Below are 25,502 nucleotides of genomic sequence, written 5' to 3' on the forward strand. Positions count from 1 at the left end.
GCATTAGCAACACTGCTGGTTAAACATGGAAACAAATTATTTTTCAGGTGTGAAAAAATGTGCAAACTATATAAAAAATACGTAAAACCACCTTCAACAAGCTGTAGAATATGTACATAGTGCAAAAACTGTTGAGAATTAAAGGGGTTGAAGGGAAGCAAAACTTTTGTATTATCAGAACCATGCTCAAACCATCATTACATCCTTTATTACTTCCCTCAGTGAAGATGCACATTACGTTTCGCCCCAGAGGATGGTGGCCACATTGACTTTGTAGACTTTACAGTGATCACACTTGTCACATTTCACAGGTCAGTGTGCAACCTAGTTGGTGCAAATATCATCTGGAACTTCAACATAGACTCTCTTGTGTGGTAGCGATGGAGTGGGATTAAGTGATGGGTGACCCGTTTGTGTATGCACAATAATCAGGCTGGTGGCAACCTCTGCCTGGAAGCTCCTTTGTTTACAGTAGGATGAAATCAGGGTAACTGGTTGTTGTACCCATTGACAGTGATAAAGTTTTCCTCTTTTTTCCCTGTGGCATCAACAGGTTCTCTGTCTCTCTTGGCAAGACTTTCTCATTTTTGAGCTGACAACCAGCCAAGTGACTACGATGTGTTCCAACAAAGTAAATCTGTCACTGAACAAGCTTGAACATCAGTGGTGCTGAGGGAAAAATGATAAGCAAACAATTTGTAGTTTTGGCTTGATGGCAGTGATTCACACAGCTTGTGCTGGCTAGGATGCATTTTATGAGTAGATGACAAAGCACGTTTGTAAGTTGCGTGTTTTTTTTTTTTTATGATGATGATGATAGATTTTTTAAGTCCACACATGATTCTGAAATATAAAAGAAAATACATAAGAAAAAAAAGATTGATTTGCTTAACTATAGGACCACACGACTTTCACATGATCTCTATGACTATGCCTATGAAAATGCATCTACAACCAAGCAGGTCAGTTCCGAAGCTGAGCGGTCTCTCGTTAGCACTACAGTGCTGGGTGCTTGGGTGTGATCACTGTGCTGTTTACTGTGTTCCTATATAGGAAACAGGTGCCTAAAATCAAGGTAATACAAAGAAAGAGTTGGAAACATTAATACAAATACCTTATGGTTGAGAATTACTGGCAGTAAAGATGAGATTAAACAAAACTGTGATATTTCACCCTTAGCAACATATTATTGACTATATATACAGTGAATGTCTCTGTCTGATTGACAGTTCTGATGGGTGTTGGTAGTGATGGGTAAAATATACCGTAGGGAGAGAATAAACCATGAAGGGTCCACAAACCTAAGACTTGTTTTAAATAAACACAGTTATTTCAGGCACAATTTTACTTAGTTTTTTATAGTTCTTAGTGAACTTTTATTTCAAACATTAGCTTTGTCACATTATTTTTAAAAACGTAGTTTTTTACTTTTCAACTTCCCATTTTACCAAACTGGAAGTTGACACTTCAAAAAAGGTTTCTTTTCTAGCTATCAGGTGAACTGATCTCTTACAGATAACACAAGAACACTGTGAAAGGGTTGAGAGCATTGTTCACCACTGGCGTGTGAGCTGCTTGTATGAGCATTGCTGAGGGGACATTTGTGTAACAGGCCATTCTCAACATGGCAGCTGTGGGTGTATCAGGTACACTAGCAGTTTATGTTTGTTTGTATTTACAAGTCAGCATGGACTGAGAGTGGCATGCCCCACAAATCTGTGCATTGTGAATGTTCATGTACTATATACATGGCAGAAAGTGCATTATGTGTCATCCTGTTTTACTTAATGGAAAGTTCTCCAAAGCAATGTGTCATTTATTATTTAATTTGATTTTACTTATATCTTATGGAATCTGGAAGCAATTCCATCAAACATGCATGTAAAGAAAGACAGTAGTGCGTAACTAAACAGAGGGAAGTGGCTTGTCCCTTGTCGACTTTATGCACTTCCCCATAGCATTTAAAATCTACATATAATCTGTCTGAGCACTGAAATTTTGTTCAATTCCAGGGTTCAGTTTGCAGGGTAACATACTGTATGTTGGTTTCGATGAGAGCATCAGCTAAGTGCTGAAAATGTTATTATAAATGACCTTATTCAAAAGCTTTTGTTGTATGCTTGATACAGATGTTAAACAAGATTTTCCTTTTCTTTTTCCTTTCTAGATTAGATGTGTAGAGGGACCTGAACTGTGGCCATGGAAGAGTCTAGTATGAAGCCAATAGAGCAGAAAAGGGTTTCTTTATTTCTCTCCAAACCAGAGGCCATATGAAAGTCAACTCTTTATAATTATGTGAACAAGTGAATGAATTTTTAATGGTGCACTCATATGAAAGACCTGTTAAAATGCAGAGGAATCAACAATGGACTGTAAGTGTTGATTTTTAAAGGTGATTAGTTAATATTAAACTGACCACAACAGAGGAGGAATAAGAGATTCAAGCAGTTTTATTGTCCCCACCCAAACCACTACAAGAGGAATCCAGATTGATACATCGGTGCGAAAAATACTATCAACTCAATATCAATAACGATTAAAAAAAAGTCCATTTTACATGACATCCTATATCCGTGCTAAAGAACCGCAAATATATAAGGAGATTTTTTTATACAGTATAAAGAGCAGAAAATAAGAAACACCAGGTGCTACATGTCTAGTTTATGACAGTATCTCTAAAAAATTCTCCTGACAAGGCTTCTTCAATGAACAAAAGTCTTACGTGGTGGAGTCATGTTCCATTCACTCCCATGCTTCCACTGGTGTCATAGCGTTAAGGAGACCTGAGTTGGTTTGCCATATAACCCAATGTCTTGAGGGGAAAAAGCGGTTGCATATATTAGTGCTATTGTGACGGGACTTCTCTGTAGTGCCATTCCAGTGGGTGTATGACTGGCAAAGCAACGTCTCAAATGCATCAAGGTAGTGTCCTCCACGTGGATGCTTTTTTTGTTTTGTTTTTCAACATTTGGTTGGTGGAGGTTAGTGAGGTCAATGTTTAGGTTACTGTAGCACAATACATGAATATTCTGTGTCTTTTTAATTTAACATGGTCCTACCAAAGTTGCGGTTGGCCTATTAATGTGTTTAGCTCATGTCAACTATGGTCCATTATTGTTACATATTCAAGTAATTCCTTGGCCAGAGCTGGTAAAGCTCTCTAATTATATTTTAAAGGTGCCCAATGCAAAGCCTCACATTACCAAGAATGTTTAAAATCATGCGATCGTGCCACTAAGCTTCAGGGATCACAGAGTAAAAGCATTTTCATAAATCTTTTTAATTCATGGAGATCTTGTATCCCGATGACCATGTGCAAACTAAAAAACAGTTGTATTCAATACACAGGGCTCACCAGAAATAGAACATACCGCTGATTTATTGTGGTGAAATTTTCACTAGAACACACTATATCTAACAATCTCTGATTGGCTAAGGGAAATTTGAGTTGGTTCTTTGTAAATGGCCTGATTCACTATTTGAGGCGGCAGTGTGTCAGAAAAGTAGATAACATCCTTTGTCAGAGCAAGATGATGGCTAATAGTCCCACTGAACTGAAAGCTCCTCCAACTGAACACAAGAGTGAGCTAAACAGAAAACCTATAACCTCTAAACATCAGAGCAGAATTTGGTCACTATCCTATATACTGATACATGTCGAGAAAAAGTCACATATTTAGATTCAGTCCTGATGAACACATTATTGCACAACTTCCTGCTATCCCAGGTGTGGCGTTCCAGAGCAGGAGATCCGTTTGATGGTGAGACACATTTCTACTAACATAGCATAGGTTGTTCCAGCTGCCGTCTGACCTACACTGACCTAACGTCAAGTCTTGTTTTTCCTTGTAATAGTTGGGATTAGGGCCTGCCTAGAGAAAACTGGTCCTATACCGGTAAAAAGACGACTCTTATTTGGACTGGTTGCTCCTCAGCATATGAATGGAATGTGTAAGCGCAGCACCTCAGTGTTTTTCGTTTAAGAGCAGTTCCACCAGCCTGCTGCAGTCAGGTGTGCAAGCCCATGCAAACACAGCACTCGCATAATACCACTGTGGTTGGGTTTCCCGTGTAATATTAAAGTCATACTGGGGAGGGTAAGCAGGGATTTTTATAAACATAAATTGTAACTAGATTCTTCCTTTCCTTTGTCCTCTTATTTTTTTTACTTTTTTTTTTACTTCCCCCTGTCCCCGTCCGCCTGACTCCTTCTACCTCACACTACCCGCCCCCTGTCAAAACTCATCGAGCCCTTTCCCCACCCTGTCCCGGGCTCTGCCGCTCAGGGCGTAGGTACCACGGACGGTTTATTTCGGAACGTTTCAAAAAACGCTAGCATTCCCTTCTTTACGCTAGAGGAGGCCAGTTTGGGTGATGTGTGTCCTTGCTGACAGGGTGGGAAGGTGACGCCGTCCATGGAGTTGGCGCGCTTGACTTTGGAGCCGGCTCGCCACATTTTCGACCTTGGAGGTGGGGTCTGTGCAACCAAGCACTTCTGGTATTGGACCTGCAGAGGGCGCCAAACAAGAAAAAGTGGAAGCTATTTTGCAAAACGTAATCTGTGTGTACAGCAGGATTACAGCTGCACCTTGTTTTGGTGTCATTTTAGCGGTAGTTCTGTCATAGGTCTAGTAGTCTTGGTCACTACTACCAAAGCATTCCACGGGTAGAATTCAGTGCTGCTTACCATGCAAGCAGCCTGGACTGCCTCGGATATAATTCCAGCATCTGGTTCACACCAGAAGACGTGGCACTCAAAACGCTGGGTACCAGCATCTACTATCACTGCAAAGGTGTGCGAGTCATGACCAACTCCAAGGAAGGTCAGGTAGCGCACCTGGCACTCCCAGAAAGGATCCTCACCATCCTAAAGAGGAAAATCCAAGTGAGAAAAAAGAAACTAAGATTTGACCACATAATTGACTGCAAGTCTCTTAATGGTCTTGCATTCAAAGCTTTTCTTGCAAATGCTTCATATCACTACTGAATGAGCTTAGTTAATTCTGCTAATTCTTTGCCAATTCCTTCATTGTGTCCTAATTAATGAGGAGTGTCAGAATTCCTTACCTCTCCCCTCCAGAGGGACAGCACTGTGTCCGATATGTGTATAACAATGGGTTCCCACTCATCCCTGTCTCTGGAGTGCATGATGCTCTCGATGGCCCTGTTCAACACCTCCATCCCTGCAAGGATTTATTTTTTTAAATCATCTACAATCACTAAAGCAGCAACAGCTCAGCAAGCACTGCAGACAAGAAGTTTGACCCAGCATGACATAAGTTCATCATTCTGAATTTGAAGATAACACGAAATGCACTCCAGCTTGAGTCCTCCTTTAATACTGACTCAGATTCAATGTCCTCATTGTTGCTCAGCTCCTTAAAACACTTATCCAAAAAGGACTGTGACTTACTGAACCAAAAACAAGCACATAAATTCACCAATATATCTTAATCTGCTATAGGTTACTAACATTATCTAGCTACATTTACTACAATAAGTAAATTCTCAACCTGTAGAAAACACTCATTTGTGGGGGTCGGTAATTTTGGAAAGGTGGCTACTGCCCTCCATGGACACCCCTTGGCAATACCTAACAACTGATATCAGTTTAGCCTAATGTGAATATTCACCAGCATCAGCACAGTTCAGAAATCGGTCCCACACCGGGTGTCATGGAGCATCTTGGTTTTTACCTCCTATTTTGTCCACACAAGGCTCTTGTTCAGGGAAACACAGCGAGTCATTACAGCAGGGCCTGCCCACAGGATGGGCTGTACTACCAGCCTGTGGTGGCAGGATCGGGGGTGTGGCTGACCCTGGGGAGAAACCAGGCTCCTCGCCATGCGGCTATGCGTATGTGCTAGAGATATAGGGGGTGCCACGCTGTCACAGTGTTCTCCACTGAGGCTGCAGAGCCTCAGTTTCACCACAAGAGCAGCCTGAGCATGCCCACTCTCTCCCTTCCTAACACAAGCCCCTGTCGGCTCTGAGCCCGCAGGGACAGATGACAGAAAACGACTTTTTGCGGCCAGGTCCCGACCTGATGGGATGGGGGATAAGACATCAGCTTTAACCTTGTAGGAAGGCATGGCTTTATTACAAGGTTTTGATTGATAAAAGGTGCACTCACCCATTGCTCTTGAGACAGGCAGATTGCCGACGTACTCCACCTCGAATTTTTGAACCCTTTGCCTCACTGCATCCAAGAAGTTCACTTAAAAATGCAGAGAAGGTAGACAACAGAATGTAGGCATGCATGCAGGGGAAATTTGAACATAATACTGCAAAAATTATATATATATATATATATATATATATATATATATATATATATATATATATATATATATATATATATATATAAAAATGGGTATTTAAATGGCTGAATACACTCACTGAATACACTCACAAGTTTATTACAGAATAAAAGACAGAAATGGATTACTTTTGTAGACACTCCAGGAAGACTAGTGTCTGAGTGTTAAGCCATATGCATTGACACACCCATATTACCTCTGATATAACCCACTCAGTTTTCTAAGTCACAATCACATAATTACTGGAGTCCTTCAGTACTAATTCAGCATAAATAAAATTGTCTGAAAGCTTGTCAAGGTACTGAGTACATTTAAAGAGCCATTTACAAATACATGCTACATGAAGACCAAGAGCCATTTCCAGATACACAGTACAACATGAAGACCAAGAACCATTTCCCGATAAACACTTCAACATGAAGAACAAGAGACATTCCAAGCAGGTCTGAAACAGGTTTCATGAAAAATCACCAGTAGAAAAGGATACAAGAAAATTTGAAAGGAAATAAAAATAGTAGGTGCAACATTTTAAATATGCATAAAATAGGGAATAACTGTGAAACTTGCTAGAACTGGCCATCCTCTAAAATTGCCTGTCCAGTCAAGAAGAGCTGTACAGAAAGTCTGCTAAGAGACCTAAAGCAACTCTAAAGGAGTTACTTTTAATACAGAGCTTTAAAAAATGTGTATGAGACACACTAGCACTTCAGAATTTTGGGTTGCATGTAAAGCAAGAAACTCATATCTGATCTGAGCTGGGATTTTCCCAACGGCATGCGAGAGAAAGGTTCTATGGTCTGATGAGACCAAAATTAACTTCTTAGACCTTAATGCGAACCACAATGTTTGGTACGAACCTAAGGCTGCATGTCACAGAAAGAGCATCAGCATGGTGGAGGCAGCACCATGTTTTGGGCTGCTTATTTAGCAGGCACACTAAAGCTCTTGCTGACAGAAGTCAAATGAACGCGAGTAACAGGATGAGATGTTCAAACATAATTTCAAACATAATAATAATTTCACATTATTCTGGACACGGCACGGACAGCAACTGACTCCTGCTGAAGATGGCTGAGAGATACTGCATGTGGTATCAGATGGGCTAGAGTCTCTAACTATACATCTAGAAGCTGTTTGTAATTAAGGTTTTTCTTTATTAAATCGGTAGTAAGTGTAATCTGTGTCGGTTGTGTACCTTGGTGGGGCAGATCCTCAGGGGAGATACTCTCCATTGTAACAGAACGTGCCATAGATGGGTGTACTGCTGCCTTCTCTGCCATGATCTGAGAAGATAAATAAGTTGTAGGATCACCTTCAATAGCAACCACGCACTGTATATCATTAAGGGCACATAACTTTAGGTTCTCTCTGCCTGGACATTTGCATCATAATGGAAGAGCCAATTTTGCAAATCTCATGCTGTCTGTTTTTTAGAATCAAACAACTTTCATGTGAGTATGAGTAAGAAAGCAAGCCTCAAACTTTAAGGGGACCCATTATGGTTTTCTCTGTTGTGTTTTTCTTTCTTTTAGTGTGTTATATAGCTTTTTGTGCATGTAAACAGGCTCCCAAGTTACCCAAAGCCCAAAGTACTTGCCAGAGTGAGTAATTCTCTTCCAAAGAAACCACATTTCTCAGCTGTCTGAAATGCCGTGTTGGAATTTCAGCCATTTTCTATTTTTTTGTACAAGACGACCCAGTCTCATAACACTTTCCATATTGGCCGCCTACCGGCAAGCTTGGCACCCCCTCACACAACGCATAGCAAGTATCTGAGGCTGGGAGGAGTTCATTCAGTTTTGTAAGTGTGTTGAGAAGATGCTCAACTGTGTGAGGCCCGATGAGAGATTCAGGTCCACGATTTGTATGTATGCACTCTAAGTGTGCATTATTATTTGTGGATTCATGTTTGAAGTAAACAAGGTAGCTACTACAAATGTTCAAGTGTGGAGATGTTGGCTGTAGACCCAGTGCTCAGTGCTGACCAACAAGGCTAACTGGACAACCAATCTTACTGTGTTAGCTAAATTGGTTTTATGTATCAGCTGTAGGCTCACTTTTACGTAAAACTGACCTCTAGCTGCCACCCCAGCTGACTGAAGCCAGTACGTGCAGACGGTTCTGAGCTCTGAAAATAATACGGCTCCATGCGGACAGGCAAGAAGCTCAGCTTCTCTGAGAGAATAGAGACATCCGATGACCTGTTCCCTCCTCCAGCTAACGCAACAGCAAGAGTCACGTACAGAGGCTGTCATCATTGATATGTGTCATCTTCTCAGTGCACCGGTTGGAAAATGATGCTTGTTGTTTTTTGTTCCATTGAAATATGGGGGAAAAAAATCCCATCACTAGATGTGAAATAGTGTTCGAGTGTGGAGGTGGATTTCTGATTACAATTTGTAATGTTATGGTCGCAATCCACTATTGGCTTCTGCTAACTGTCTAGTTAGCTGTTTCTAATGCCTCTGGTATTTTTACACATTTACTATGCTGAGTAACATGCCAATTAGAACAGATTGGGTGAGCTGACCAATCAGATCACACTGGGCTCATTGGGAGGAAGGTGCCTCAAGACAGGAGCTCTAACAGAGCATTTCAAACAGAAGGTAAAACAAGATGTACAGTGTGAAAAATGTGTTTTTGGAACACCGAAGTACACTATACTAGTAGAAACCCAAAATAAAATTATGAACACTGAAAACATAATAGGTCCTCTTTAATCACAAAGCCCCTTCCTCCATAACCCCATCTATGTTCACTTGATTCCTCAATTTCCCCCTTCCTGCTTTCAATCTGTGCAGGTGTGGCCCCTTCTGGTGTGAGCCCTCACCTTGGAGCACATCTCGTGCAGGGCAGTAGCGATGGTCTTGGCCGGTGCGCTGCACCGGAACACATGGCATTTCAACAGGCAGGTGTCCTTATCGCTGGCCACAAAGGCAAAGTCCCTGTGGCGGAGCAAGAGACCACAGCATATGCTCATGCCTGCACACACGCAGAGCTCCCAGGCAAGACGAGGGGTGTCTAATGCAACTCCCAGAGATTTACTGCCCTGGTCAAGCCAGTGCTGGTGTGAGGCTGAGTGTAGATCTCCAGAATGAGGCTTACACACCCCTTGCCTGAACCATCACCGTTCGACATTCAAAGACTGATGAGTAGATGTTAAAGACAAAGGAGTATTAATTGGTAATTTCTAATTTAAATAAATGAATGCCAGTTAGACTTGGTGCAACTTATTAGTTGAAGTTATTAAAATTGGACAATGCAATAATTAGGTGATATGGGCTCATTTAATACTGACAGTAGTGGTTATTGAATTATTATTTTTTTTATTTGATGTGGAATCCAAAATAAACATAGCTTTATGAGACAAAACACAAAGATATTATATTCATATATTATAAAGGTATCCTTGTTCACCAAGTCTATTGTGACACCATTATGGTGAAATTACACAATTAAACAATCGGCATACTAAGAATCCCCCTTTCCAAAATATCTTTAAGGCAAAGTAGAAACAGAGCAAAGTGAAAGGGCCGTCATACAGACCAAGCTGTATAGCAACGTCCGACAGACTCCAGGTCTCCGTACCTGGAAGCACCTGCTTTTCATAGTAGGTGTTTACACTGATCTCTGCCTGTCACCACCAGATGACTGAAGCCAGTACACTCAGATGTTTCTGAGCTCTGAAAATAAAGCAGTTCCATGCAGCTAGACACGATGCTCAGATATTCTGAGAGAAAAGAGAAATACGATGACCCGTTTCCTCCTCCAGCTAGCGCATTAGCAAGACCCGTGTACAGGGTGCGTGTTGTCAGTGACAGGTGTCTTCTTAGTGCACCGGTCTGAAAATTCAGCTTGTTGGATATTGTTGGAACTGCTGGGGTGTAGAGAGGGGGAGACCCATATGGGCTCATGCGAACATGCAGCAGCTCGTGGAGGTCCAGCAAGCTGTTCAAATATTAAGGAAAACACTGGAGTAAAAAAGAGTAGCATATGAGCTGAAATTAGTGAGAGAGAGAGAGAGAGAGAGAGAGAGAGAGAATGAGAAAGAAAGAGACAATCCATCTTTAAGTAGAACAGGCAGGGAGCCACTGTACAGGTCCTCAAATCTCCAAGCCTCTATCTGGTCTCCAGCAAGTGCTATGTGAAGGTCTACTGTTTTGAATATCTGTTACAACACTGCTAACTGTAACTCACAAAGACCTGTAACTCCCAGTTCTCAACAGATGGAGATATGAACGGCCACCGCTTTGAAATTCTACTGTAGAATTAAATACAATATGCATCACATTGTAAGGAGTCTTAATTCACAAAGCAATTCAGAGTGTATTCCTCAACTTTGTCAAATTTAATAACAAACAATACATCAATAAATCCTCCTATCTCGTAATTTCAATGTGTACACTGAAGGCATGTGCCTTTCATGATGAGCAGAATATTTGTATAACAATCCAAAATATGGTAAGCTATATTTTGATTTATATCAAGACTTCCCATCATTCAACATATATAAATAGATTCCTTCCTACAGCTAAGAAGTAATAGAATAAAATGGCTAAAAACGCACAATGGCGAACGGCGAATCTTCGTGGTGTAGTTTGATAACACCGCATTAAAAATTTTGAGCCTGGCATGCTAACGCTATCTTAGATAACACGCTGTCTAGCCTAACAGCTACTCTAATCTCTTTATATTGTTGCAGCAGAACATTAAGTCTGAGTAAATGGCCCAGTTGTTATTTTGAGACATACAGTATGGCAGGACAGCTGCTGTCTTTTGTGTGTGTGTACAGAATCGCACAGATACGAAAGCACTGCTGCTACCTTCTAGAAGAAACCCACACTGCTGTTGGTGGGACTTTGTTCGAGAGCACTGGTGTGACAGCTTGGGCTTGCAAATAATGTGACTCATCCTCTGCTGCACCGTGCTGTGCAGGGCGCCCCTCGACTCTGCATACGTTCAGCACCGCCAGACGATTTCAGTCGACACGCTAGGACGCAGAAGTTGAGGGACGTTCCTTCTGCGTGTCTTCCTCAGATGTTTTTCAAAGCTTTTGATCACAGCGTAGGTCAAAGAGTTCAGTGGCTGAGCGGCGTTCACGCTTCCGGCTGTGGGTGAGGTGTTCCTTTACCCTCGGACAGCTAATCCGTGCCTTTTTTGAGGAGGTTGTAAAGCGATATAAGCCGTAAGTATATATAGTAGAGCAATTTCATGCAGCTAGAGCTGACCTTCATATTTCCAGCCCCGGTGATGCCACAAAACCTTTCCTGCTCCAGTTTGCTCAAACCAACATCTCTGTCCCTTTATGTTGTATTAATACTTGGGCAATTCATTTACATATCAGTGTGTCCTCTGTGTGTCTCTGTAGGGATTTAATCAGTGCGGCTTGTAATTAAATCTGCATGGATTTACCAGGAATCACATCGCCGATGGCCCGATGGGACGTGGTCTATAATGAATTATATCCTCAGAACATCAGTCAACTACTGCTAGAACTCTGATTCGTCTGTCATGCCAAATTCATTTGCATTTGGGGGGAGGGAGGGAATAGAAGGGGCAGAAGCACCAATCATGTCGTGCATTTAGTTGTAGGCAAGAGCATAGAGGACTGGGAGGTTGAGAAATTCAGAAAGGGAAAAGGTTCACTGGGACATGCACAGGAAAGAGATCGAGAGAAGAACCAACACCACCATTCCCTAATCTCTACTTGAACTTGAACAGGCAAAGATACATGAGGGAAAGCATGACAGTAGGTAATGAGAGAATTCTATGAGACCATGAAAGACAACATAACTACTCAGGAGCTAGAAAATACACTACATGATATGCAAGCTGGGAATGCCACAAATGACATGTTCAGTTGATCTGGTTAAGAAAGTAAGGGTGCAGTAATTACCTGTCTCTGTATTCACGAGTGGCGGTTTAAAAAAAGAAAGAAAGTTCATTGTTAAGAGTGAATTTTAAATAAAAGTGGGGAAAAAAAGCATAAATTCTTTGCCTTGTGAAGGCAACACATTTTTCCAGACATATAAGTGAAAGCAAAATAAAAGCAGGTCACATGACTCTGGATGGTAAATATCAATCGGGCTAATCGTGGCTCCGTTTTGCTCAGAAATGCTGCTGACCATCGCCAGAAATAGCAGCGCTCCGCTTCAGCCCATGACATCACCTCATGTAACCGCCTAATCCCCTCATCAGCAGGGAAGAGCCAGCGTGACCAACGCCATGGAGACACAGGCAGCACAAACCACGCCTGCAGCCTGGAGACCTGCTCTGTTCCCAGAACAAACGGCCCTCGTCTCTGACGAAGAACCGACACTGCCCCGGGCGCTTGAAGGAGGCGAGCTGCTTCTGTTCACTTCCGTTTGTCAGTTTCATGCATGTAAGGGCGTTTGATTATTATTTTTTAACTATACAGGTTTGATGGAATCCACCAGAAGGATGGCAGCAACAAAAAGAAATGGAGAAACGTAAAAAGCGAAAGGTGTGCGTTAGTAGCAGAGAGAGAACTGGAGGGGACGGAGCTGGAGGGCTAGCTGCAGTTCTCACCTGCCATTGTTGCAGCCCACCCCCACACTCGGATGTTCACGATGGGCTGGCAGTGGATAAGACTGCGGTCGGTGGGGTCCAGGAGGCTGAGTGTGGTCCTTCTTCAGGACCGAACATCCATGTCCTGACCCTTAGTAAGTGCACGCATAAACACACACACACACACACACACTCTGAATTTGCCACAAGGCTGAATACTACACCATCAAACCATAATCAACAATTACATTCAAGGCATATGAAATATTAATGCTCATCAAGTGGTCCAGAGTGAAGCTGCTCACCTCTCCCCAGGCCCCCACGGCGTCGCGGCCCTCTGCCTTGCTGTGGGAGAGTTGCTGGATGCAGTTATTCACCGCCAGACTGCTCTTTCCTGGAGCTAGCTCCTCTTCAGGGATCTCCACCCATCCCAGAGAGCGCACGGCAAAACACTGACACACACGCGCACACACACGCAAAGTGAACGACTATTATATTATTATTATATTCATTCATATTCAGTAAATTCTGTACTTATTTCGAAACTGTTCTTGTTAATTTGGAAATTATTTTGTACTGTCACGGTACACTCCCCTTTCCCACCGATCACGTGGTACGGCCCGCCACGTGCGGTGGGAGTTTGCTGTCGACTGTGTTCGATGTGACTGCCTTGCTTGTTGCCACACCCCCTTGTTACGCATACCTGCTCCTTGTGTTTTGGTTTCATCTATGTTGTATCTAAACCCCTGTGTGTTGTGCCATGGTGTCAGTCATTGTTCATGTTCATGTTCGCACATAACAAAAGTTCTTGTACCCATTGTCGTTTATCGTGCGTATCACGCCACACTGCTCGTCATATGCGAGTGCCGTATTGTTTATTGTTCTTGTTTTGTGTGAATAAATGTAGGTCTGCGTCGGAAAGAGGTCTGTGCATCCTTCTCCTTGTCCTGTTTGCACTCGGGCCGTCGCAGAATGACCGACCACCACAGGACTGCTCATAGGGAAGCGTTGAAGGTCGAGCTATCAGGACGAAACAGAGCAGGCACGCACAGATAGGAATCATGCTGCTCTGACACTAGGGGGTATTCCTTCTCAAGAGGGCTTCCCTTCTGCAGAGGGCTCCTTATCGCCTGGATCACTGAAAGTTGGGAAGAGGACTTCAACCAGAGCTCGCGGCCACACCGGAGGAGGAGGAAGACACAGCCAATTCCAGCTAAGGAGGGGAATCCCCTGGAATTTCTGGGGGGGCCGGGACCATGGGAAGCCCATTGGCTCCTCTGGGACCATTATGTGGGTGGTCTTCTGTCTTCTCTACTCTCTCTCTCTTCCAGAAGGAGGCTATGAGTACTTGGCGGGTCCACCCAAAGCTCAGGAAGAGGACTGCCTCAAGGGCTTCGTCTCCATGATGGGCTCTCCCTGGGCGGTTGGCGACGCGTGGGTTGCTGTCACTGGTAGCCGCAGTGCTTCCGGATCTGTCAAGGCTGCTGCGGATCGTCGCCACAACTTTGGACCTGTCAGACCTGCCACGGAGCATTAGCTTACCGCCCTGGGAGAGGCACGGACTCTGCCTTTCCCCCTCACGTTTTGAGAGACCTCCCTTTATGGTGACTCCAAGCTCACCTTGTGTTGGGTGGGCACCAGGCTTTGCTGTGCCACAGTGGCCTGGGGTTCACTGTCTTGAATTTGGATGCGTCAGGAGCCGCACCCTCGGAGAGGTACTGTCATGGTACTCTCCCCATCGCACTGATCACATGGTATGGCCTGCCACATGCAGTGGGAGTTTATTGTTTTCACTGTGACGGTGTTCAAGTTCTTGCTCACATTTATTAGTACTTGTGTTTATGTTAACGTGCTTGTACTGTATTGTCATTTTAAATGACAATACTATATTGACAATTTAAAAACTATTCATTGTTTCCACCACCACAGCTTTGGATATGGACAAAAACAAGTACTTGTTATTTATTGTGTCACAGTATAAAACACACCAGCTAAGAGACTGACTGAGGTAATAAAGAAATCTGTGTCATCTCTGAACATAGTTCTTTCTAGCAACATCCTAGATAAGATCGTCTTAGTGGGGCCATTTGTGCTTGTTATCATAGTGACCTATATCCTCTTACACCTGCCTAATGGGGCTTTGCCCTTAGTATGCCTCATTCATATTTTTAGAGGTCATCCACACATATACATACACATATACATACACACACACACACACACACACACACACACTTGCACACAAACATATGCTTCGATGATATCTCCATTAAGTCAATATTGGCTGGGCTGGATGCTGTCCTATATCACCTTCTCATGTTCCCTGCCTTTTGTAGTCTGAACCAGAGAAGCATTCATATTTTTACCCTTTACCTCTGGATATATATGACATTCATCTCATGCAAGGCAGGCAATGTACAGCGCCTGACAGCGCAGACCCCGAAGGGCCGTATGTATGGAGAGAGAGGCTCGGTCCTGAAGGGTACCTTGGAGTCTGGGTCCATGAAGGTGCAGAAGTACGCGTCCTGCAAGGATGCTCTGAGAGAGGGGGAGAGAGAACATAAGCACGAGGCTGAAGTTCATGAGATCGTGGTAAGTGCACAACATATGCCAGCACAAGCACACACACACACACACAGGTGACTGTCTGCCCAAAGTAGGGCTCCTGTCCTAAGATTATGACCAGCCAGTAGAGTTGGAATTTGCTGACCAAGGGCCAGGTGCTTTCTTCCCTTCAGGTAAATGAGTGGCTATTCAAGCAAGGTAGTGACTTCATTAAGTCAATTAACATAAAAGGGGACATGAAAGCAAAAATTTGTGAGGGAGATCAGGGAAAGTTCATCTCGCAGTCTCGCCCAAGGATGTTGAGCTCTCATGCTACAGTAGGTGCGCACACACACACACACACACACACACACACACACACACACACACATAACACATAACACAAAGCATACTATTAAACAGATAATTATGTATCTGTATGCTAAAGATAAGCCCAGGGGTGTTATACAGTAAACAGTGCTGAGTGAGAAAGTGAGTGAGTGCCTTTACCTGTCACTGAGAGTGGCCATGGGGCTTCTTGTTAGTCTGTCTCTGGACTCATGCCTCCCTTCTGCTCCAATACTCTGAGAGAGACGAGAGAAGCAGAGAAAGGAGAAAAGAGCAAGGTGAGGTTTAGCACATGCACACGCACACACACACACACACACTCTCCCATATATCAGGGATTCTCACCAACACATAAACTTTGTCATACTCACACACACACACACACACACACACTCCCACACAGCAGGGAGTATCACAATCACACAGATTTAGTCATGCTCACACACACTCACATTGATGCTGTCACACTCCCATGGTGATCCCCACACACATGAACATATACTTGCATGCACACCTAAAGATTCTCATCAGACAGTGGGTATTCTCTCCATCACACTCACACATCTGTCTATACACCCAACTCTTACTCACACACACAGGTTTATCTGTGAGTCACACTGACTCCTCAGTGTGGGTGTGTTTTGACTTCTATATATTTTTGGGCAAAAATTACCTAGGTTTACCTATGGCCCAGGAATTTTTTTTAGATATTTAGATCCCTGCTAGCCTACCATTCTAGACACTCCTAAAAACCATGTCCCATTTACAAATTATATGAAAACAACATGGAATCACTTATTCAGTTATTATTACTGAAAAAAAACACTACACCTGAAACTCCACCTTCCAGCAGTTCCATACCATTCCAATACCATTCCATTCCCATCAGCCAAATCTTTCCTCTACTTTTCTCACCTATGCCAATTTGGTCCCATTCATCCACCCTCATTACCAGTTCTCAACCCTCAATCTCCCGTGTTATTACTCAACTTCTTAAAGGATTTCTGGGGAAAAAGACACATCTACCATCTCACTGACTGTCCGTGATGATGGACAGTTTACTCCACCACTACCGCACTTTCCACTCAGGATACTTCTCATCACAATCTTCCTCCTCGTCTTAGTCTTCAGATATGTTCAACCCTGCCTGCCACTCCTGTCTCTCAGGCATCAGCAAACTAATATTCACCAAAACACAGCAAATCTGATCAACTAGGCAAAAGCACTTCAGTCAACCTGTTCTGAATCGACTCCCATCTCAGTGGCCCCAGAATGCCACATACAGTTCGGAATCACCCAGAATGCCCATCCATCCCACCCTCTCTTCACTTCAGAAAGCTGCTTTGTTGTTTCCCAACAATGGTTCCACCATTATCTCCAGTAGATCCACCACTGGTTCCACTATTACCTCCAGTAGTTCCACTAATGGTTCCACTATTACCTCCAGTAGTTTCACTAATGGTTCCATTATTACCTCCAGTAGATCCACTACTGGTTCCACCATTACCTCCAGTAGTTCCACCACTGGTTCCACTACTGCCTCCAGTAGTTCCACTACTAGTTCCACCATTACCTCCAGTAGTTCCACCACTGGTTCCTCCAATAACTCCAGTAGTTCCACCACTGGTTCCTCCAATAACTCCAGTAGTTCCACCACTGGTTCCATTGGTTCCTCCTGTAATTCCTTTCCCTTAGGCCACTCCTTCATGAGCGGCATGTTACATTTTCAGACAGGGCATCCAGGGCATCAGGACCACACATTTCAACTCCCTGGATGCTGGTCTTCCCCATCCTAAATATATTAGTGCTCAATAAAAGTTCTCAATAAATCCACTAGCAGATGTTAGAGATGTAATGCAGAGTGTTACTGGAGCTGGTTTTTCCCAACTTTTCCCAAAGTCTCTTAGCATATCTGCTTATTATAGGACTGATCATTTCTGCTCAACCATTTTAGAAGATGTGGTCACCATTCACAAAACTTTATTTATATTTCAACCAACAGCCCCTGCATGCCATCCAATCCCAAGATGATTGCATCGACTTGGAGAAACGACTTGGGAAACGAGGATACGAGTCCCCAGTTCATCCATATGAACCTATCATGTAAACTTGGTCTCAAGTGGTCTATACATTTCTATATTCTGTTTCATTACATGAAATATATGATAAACAAATGGTAAAAAATGAACGCACTGACCACGTATAAAAATCAGAAAGCAGGGGAACCATAGGTAAGATACCGAGACAGACAGGGCACTCACTTTGTGCTGGTTGGTAGTGAGGGTGCTGCTGCCACTCTGCCCAGCCTCTTCACTGTAGGAGGGGTGCTGCCACTGCGTGGTACCCGAGGGCACATGCCAGTAGTAGGTGCCAGCGTTGTCCCGTATGGTGCGCCATCCTGGAGGCAGATCCGAGTCTGGCGCCAAGCTTTGATCATTCCAGATATCATCTTTAAGAGAGCACAATTAAGGCCGACTTACACCATGCTACTGTACACTTTAGTTCTTTATAGTTCACACTAAGTGGAAGAAATTATATTAGTTCTGTGACACTTTGCAATATCTGATCCCACATACAGTATTTCATTCTCTCTAGTTTGATCCTTTCAGACTAAACCTGTACAGGACGTCAGGGAGAGAACCTATTTCACTAAATATTAACAACATCCTCCATATTCACTTTGAACATGATAATGTTGTGAAATTAATGGATTTTTTTCAAATGAGTATCATGTTCGTATTATGATCATATTTTTATAATGCAGCCACAAATGTACTTGGTGCCCTTCATTTCTATTCAGACAAATGTGCAAATAAGAAGATAATTAGGATAGAAAAGGGAAAAGATACTGAATACGACATTTTAAACATGTCGCAGGGCAAGTCCACCCACAGGTGAGCATACCTGCGCATGCACACACGCACGCAGAGAGAGAAAGGCAGTTAAGATGACAGACACCACTCACAGAGGACCAAATATAACATCACCATCCACTGGAGCCCAGTGAAATACAGCCAAAACAGGATCTATCCTGTCCCTATTCCACTCATTCTCTGTTTCTCTCTCCTTTACACACACCCAGACCCACACACACACACACACACACACAGACTACAATCATTTACTCAGTCAATAAGATGTGTAAGTCAGGGATAGTGGTGGTGCAAGTGTTTGTGCTGTATTATGCCTGGGGCTTACCCTGAGTGAATGATTAAGCATGATGCCTGAAGATTCCAGTCACATTCCAGAAATAATGCAGTAGGTAGAAGTGACAGCACAGTAGTGTGTGTGTGTGTGTGTGTGTGTGTGTGTGTGTGTGTGTGTGTGTGTGTGTGTGTGTGTGTGTGTGTGTGTGTGTGTACAAATTCGTAAGCAATGATGAGAAATAGATTAGTCTTACTACTTTTCCTCTGTGCACAAAGATAAGACGTCTCAATTCAATAATGATGCCCTTAGTCTAAAGGTATGAGAAAGAGAGCGAGAGAGATCTCCAAGAGATCTCAGATTTCCAAGCCTCTGTCTCCACTCTAATTGAATTGAATTCTGTCTGTAAACATCCTTGGGTTTGAGAAAGGCGCTATATATATATATATATATATATATATATATATATATATATATATATATATATAACTAATAATAATAATAATAATAATAATTGAAGGTCTACAGTTTTGAATATCTGTTACAACACTGCTAACTGTAACTCACAAAGACCTGTAACTCCCAGTTCTCAACAGATGGATTTATAACTGCCACCATTTTGAAATTCTACTGTAGAATTAAATACAATATGCACCACACATTGTAAGGACTGTTAATTCACAAAGCAACTCAGGGTGTAATTTTATACTATTGTCAAATTTGATAAAAAATATACCAATAAATCCTCCTGTCTCATAGTTTTGATGTGTACACTGAAGCAGAGCAACAGAATCAAAGGTAATTACAGGGTGTGTGTGTGTGTGTGTGTGTGTGTGTGTGTGTGTGTGTGTGTGTGTGTGTGTGTGTGTATGTATATATATATATATATATATATATATATATATATATATATATATATATATACACACACATTATGTATTTATTTATTTATTTTCATTCATGACAGTTTCAGAGTTTAAGATTTCTACTCGTGTTCATACATATGTACACACAGAAGTCCCTATGTCCTCAGATGATGAAGCTCAGTGTAGCTAAGCTGCAATGTCCATGAAAACCTGAGATAAGCATGAATCCTCGCAGCATCCATGTTATGTGCTTCAGGAATCTGCAACTCAGTATTAAGAATTAGACAACACACTTCCTGATGATGGAAAAACTCTTGGATTCTTATATCCTAGGAAGCAGATGTTGTGACTGGATCAGTGTAGTATTAGTTCCATTTTTTCCATTAAAATGGTTGCTTCAACTGCATTTTCCAATATTTATTTATTGGTATATTTCATCAGATACACATGTACATGCACACATAGAAACACATGCTCAGGCAAAAGTTAACATGGTTTCACTTTGAAAGCTACTCTCTTGCAAATAAACAAAGGAAGTGTTAAAGTGTCAGAGCCTTGTCTCTGTGGCGGAATGGAGAGCATTGGTAGAGTCACAGTGTAGTCAGTACAGCAATCCTGAGCCATGGGAAATGAGGATTTAACCCCCATCCCAACCACCTCCAAACCACCTCTATTGAATGACTAATTCTCTTCTCACAGATAAAAGAGAACAGGGATAGCAAATGTGCTCACACACACAAACAAATACAAAGCTATATCACATAATCCGTATATCTAGATTATCAATAATCCCTGAATTAGAGGGTGAAAACTGAGTCCAGCTACTTCTAATGATGAATCTCCTCTCCATTGTCAGCTCATCTAGTCACTCTTTTACTCTTAGCTGTATAAGTGTGAGAGCACGTGTGTGTGTGTGTGTGTGTGTGTGTGTGTGTGTGTGTGCGTGTGTGTGTGTGTGTGAGACAGCAGGAATCCATCAAGGCCTTGATCAATCTCCTATGTTTTTCCATGAACTCACGTAGCCTCTCTTATCCTGACAGCCCATAATAATTATTCTGTGTTACCATGACGTTTTTAGTGTTTCAGGCCAGCACGTCGTTTGTGGCGTCAGCAGGCAGTGACAAAGCACGGTGTGAGAGAGGCTGTGGCAATGCCAAACTCCATAATGCTCTCCCCATTCTAGTTCAGCACGAATGAACGTGCACACACTGCTGCTGCCTTCCACATCTACTGCTAGCAACATGTGTAGTGTGTATCAGACGTGTGAATATAAGATGATGTGTAACGTGTATCAGACGTGTGAATATAAGATGATGTGTAACGTGTATCAGACGTGTGAATATAAGATGATGTGTAACGTGTATCAGACGTGTGAATATAAGATGATGTGTAACGTGTATCAGACGTGTGAATATAAGATGATGTGTAACGTGTATCAGACGTGTGAATATAAGATGATGTGTAACGTGTATCAGACGTGTGAATATAAGGTGATTTGTAACGTGTATCAGACGTGTGAATATAAGTTGATATTGCTTTGTTTTCCAGTAGAGAGGGGGTTGAGGTAGGCCACCGAGAGAAGATATCAAAGGACATGAAGAATAACAATACATAAATAATAAAACATCTCCTCATTGTCACTGATTTGCCCCTGGAGTATCTTCATCTGCTGAAATTTTATTTATTTATTTATTGCCAAAATAATTCAATAAAACAGTTCCAGTTTCAAGTCTTCTACAGGTTAATTTTCAGCAGCTTTTAATAAGAGTCATTACACAGGAAATTCGAATACACCCTTCGAAGTGCATCATCACTTCCAGCTAGGGGTGTATTGAGAGCACTCAAATACTGTAGCGCCAAAGCGCTCACACAGCGTCAGCATTCCGAGGATGAGCAAAAACAGTAAAAAGTACTTATGGACCGAAGCTGCAGTCATCAGCTCAAGCTGCAGTGCCATCCCAACAGAAACCAGTGACTGCACTATTCAACCTGCGTAACGATGACGTCACGGGGAGAAATGCTTTGTCTATATAAAGCCTCTGGGAACGAATGATTCCAAACGTGCTTCACGCTCATCAGAATGAAATTCCAGTTCAGTTGTTGCAATGGGCTGATGCATTTCTGCTTTCACACAAAATTGCCTAAACGGTTTGTTAACTCCACAATTGGTCTTTGTGGTGAAGCTGTTACTAGGAACAACGGCATGAACTTGTACGACCTTTGCTGCATCCTATACACACACATACACATACATATACAAAACAAATACTGAAATATCTAAAAGGCAAAGTACTGCGTATTTTAGATATGTATCTCAAATAATATGCTGTACTAATCATACGAGAAATTGAGAAAGAAAGAAACTGGAAGGAAATCTTGGTAATTTATTGATTTGCAGGAGGAACCAGTGTTGCGTTACGGTCTTGATAGTGGTAAACACAAACTGCACAACGTACTTTAAGATCACAGAAACCACAAACAAAGGAACAAATGAGAGAAGGAATGAGAATATGCCTGACAGGGGCGTATGTAGTAGCCAGTTCATCTTCATCCTCCCACGTCAATTTTTGGAATGAGTGGCTTTCTTGGATTGGTTCACCAGACTAGCTGGTAATCGAGGGCTCCCAAGTGGCCAATCAGCACTCACCGCGCTAGCTCCGCTGTAATTGAGACAGCGCGATAGTGCTGATTGCGGTCAAGAGCGTCCTGTTCCACCCTCCTCCCGACTGCACCATCCCAGGCCTGATGGTGGTGGCGTCGGGTAGCAGAAACGGAACATTTGCGCCATTAAGAGCGGGAAGGCATAATGGAAAGAGAGTTAACCTCTTAAACTCCTGATTTATTATTTACATATTACAGGACTGCTGTTTAGCAACTACTATACATTATTCACTGACTTATGAATATTGAATCTAATATGAACGGGAGTTGCAAGAGTGAGGAGAGGGAAAGGCCCCAGCAGGTCCTTGGAGTGTAAGGGATTAAAGAGACTGACCTAAATGCAAGTTACTGGATGACTTCTAAGTAAAGATGATTGGGAGAAGTAATAAAGAGGAGCCTAATGGCATAATCAGTGTTACAGAAAAGCAGCGTTTACCCACCCTGATGTGGACGACTGCGTCTGGAGCAGAGTAATCTGTGTAGTGGTGTGTGATGGAGATCAGATTGGAGGGATTATGGGGCAGGATAAAAATCTGCCTTCATCCCAAAGAAGAGAGGAGAGGCAGGTGTTTCTGCACCTCACATCTCAGGCCTGGCATCTAGCATGAGGACAAAACACCGCCAGAGCATCAGAGCAAGTCTCTGAATGCAAGGAGAGACTCCCCCCAGCAGTGTCTGGGTTTAACTCCAACAATGTCCTTCCGCAAAATACCTGTAGCACCTTAAGTGATGTCATTCATTTAGAAAGACTATCGTCTCTCTCTCTCTCTCTTTTGCTCTCTCCTAGATGTACAAACCAACATCCTAAGGGTGACAGTTACCTAGACAACCACCTATGAGATGGCAACTGCGTGGCCCTAGGTCTTATAGCCCATTCTGCAGAATCACATAACATTTATCACCGACCTTTCTGTGTGTGTGTGTGAGTGGGTGTGTGTGGGTGCGGGTGTGTGCCTGCATGAATGAGAGAGAGAGAGAGAGAGCCAAAAACCAAGGTCTTGAGACCACATGAACAAACATTTAGAGACGTGAAGTCACTTGCTTCCTTAGTCCACTCAAGCAATTGACCTGACAACAGGCTCTCTGTGCAACCACAGGCCTCTCCACTGTCTCACAGCACACAGCAGAGCTGACTGCTGTCTGCAGCTGCTGGATCTCGGCCAAAAGGGAACATGAACCTTGCCTAACACTGAAGGTCCTCGCAAAGTTAGAAAAAAATGTTCAGAACATAATGTTCATGGAATATTATTGTGGCTGGAATATTATTGAATGGTTTGGAATGTTAGAAAATTGTCATTTTTTTAAAGATAACTTTAAAAAACAAAACCGGCCACTGTTGTCATTATGAACATTCCCAGAACATTTGAACTGTAATGTTCTGAATACATTTTGGACAATGTTCCAGTAACCTAGAACAATGCTCTATGAGTGTAAGTAATAACTCTACTATTGTAATTGTTCCTATAACCTAAAACAGTAGGGGAACAGTCTCGGAAAATACAATTGTATACTGGATTTTGTACCCAGAGTGGATTACAAAGACACATTTTGAAGGTCTTCTTGTAGCCAGCATGGTCATTCTGATTATTGGTAGTGCACAGGTGGCCTACAGTGATGCGTGATTCGTGCACTCTTGCCGAGTTATGAAATGACATCAGGCAAGCCACTGGAGCCTGGTGCAGGAACCTTGGCAGCAAGACGCAGTTACCAGCAACAGAAACGATCTCATCCCAGAAAACCCGCCTGAGTCTCTGTAGGAGAGAAGGACCACTCAAGTCCTGGAATGACACAGCACCCCCATCACTTAGTGTGGACACATGAGTGAACCAACAGCAGACGAACCAACACCTGCATACGACTCAAGCGCTCACACCTTTTCTCCTCCTTCCTACTCTGAGACAAGACAACAGTAAGACAAAGCGAGAGAGAGAGAAGGTGGGAGAGGGAAAGAGAGAGAGATGAAGGAGGAAGAGAGAGGGAGCGCGGGAGCGGGAGAGGGGGAACAGTGTACTCACCGTCGTAATTGACTATGATGATGGCGAGCATGTAGTCCTTCCCCAGCATGTTCCCGGAAGTCCTGCCAGGTTAGCTGAGACACATTCCAGTCCAAAATGTCCCGCCACCACTGGCAAACCCACTCACCCACACACACACCGGCCGCTGCTCCCAGTGCCAGCCAGCTGGGGACACACTCGCATGCCAAGCTGATTACAGGGTCTCTGCTCCTCTTGTCCTCGCTCTCCTCTGCTTCTTATCTTCTACCTCTTCTACCTCTTCTTCTTCTTCTTCCCTCGTTCTCTCTCTCTGTGTCCCCCTGTCTCTCTCCCAGTCCCCTTCCTTTTTATTAAGTGCTTCCCCGACTCCTCCAGTCTCAGCACTCAGAACAGCTCCGTTTCTTCGTCTCTCGGTCTGTTGATCTTGATCTGTTTCGGTCTCTCCGGCTGCAGTCTGGGTGATGTTTATGCTGCCCCTCCTCTCATTCTCTCTGGATGGTGTTCAGTAATGCCTGCAGCTACCCTGCCCCTCCTCCTCTCTCTCTCTCTCTCTCTCTCTCTCTCTCTCTCTCTCTCTCTCCCTCCTCCTCTCTCTGTCTCTCTCTCTCCCTCCTCCTTTTTCTCTCTCCTCCCTCTCCTCCTCTCTCTCTCCCTCTCCTCCTCCTCTCTCTCTCCCCCTCTGCTTCTCTCTCCCTCTCTCTTTCGTCTCCCTGATGCTGACTGTTTTGCCTTAAGGATGGCTCGACATCCGTCAGTAAAGGAAAGCTCAGCAGAAAGGCTCCTTACGACAACACATAAAATTACCAACCTACCCTGAACTGGCATGAAAAGGTAACTGATAATCAGGTTAAACAACACTTTGTTTAAAGGATGACTGTTCATGTACCTTGTGTTTTATGTGTGTAATAGGATTGCATTCAGTTTCAGTTAGGATTGTGGCATTTCCATGACAGGTGGAGATTAGTAACAACAATCTGGCCCACAAGAAGACAGAGGAACTTCAATCTGTAAAACCACAAAGAATGAACAATCATTTTCCTTTCTCTCAGCTTTCTAAATGCAATATAATTGTGGAAAGGGCAGGTTCTTTAAGGTCC

The 25,502-nt window shown here is 43.0% G+C and overlaps 1 protein-coding gene across 1 annotated transcript; it reads right to left on the reverse strand.

Annotated features, from left to right (window-relative positions):
• Positions 1-2,432: 2,432 nt before the first annotated feature.
• apbb3 (amyloid beta (A4) precursor protein-binding, family B, member 3) lies at positions 2,433-24,941 on the reverse strand. Its single transcript, XM_027000171.2, is given in 14 exon segments — positions 2,433-4,507; positions 4,688-4,867; positions 5,068-5,183; positions 6,134-6,217; positions 7,516-7,603; positions 9,151-9,265; positions 12,217-12,222; positions 12,870-12,888; positions 12,891-12,999; positions 13,154-13,300; positions 15,335-15,386; positions 15,903-15,976; positions 18,002-18,189; positions 24,427-24,941. Coding segments are annotated over 14 exon segments (1,452 nt in total). The 5' UTR covers positions 24,476-24,941; the 3' UTR covers positions 2,433-4,282.
• Between the last annotated feature and the right edge of the window lie 561 nt (positions 24,942-25,502).

Source organism: Electrophorus electricus, chromosome 6 (assembly GCF_013358815.1).
Source record: "Electrophorus electricus isolate fEleEle1 chromosome 6, fEleEle1.pri, whole genome shotgun sequence".
NCBI classification, from domain to species: Eukaryota; Metazoa; Chordata; class Actinopteri; order Gymnotiformes; family Gymnotidae; genus Electrophorus; species Electrophorus electricus.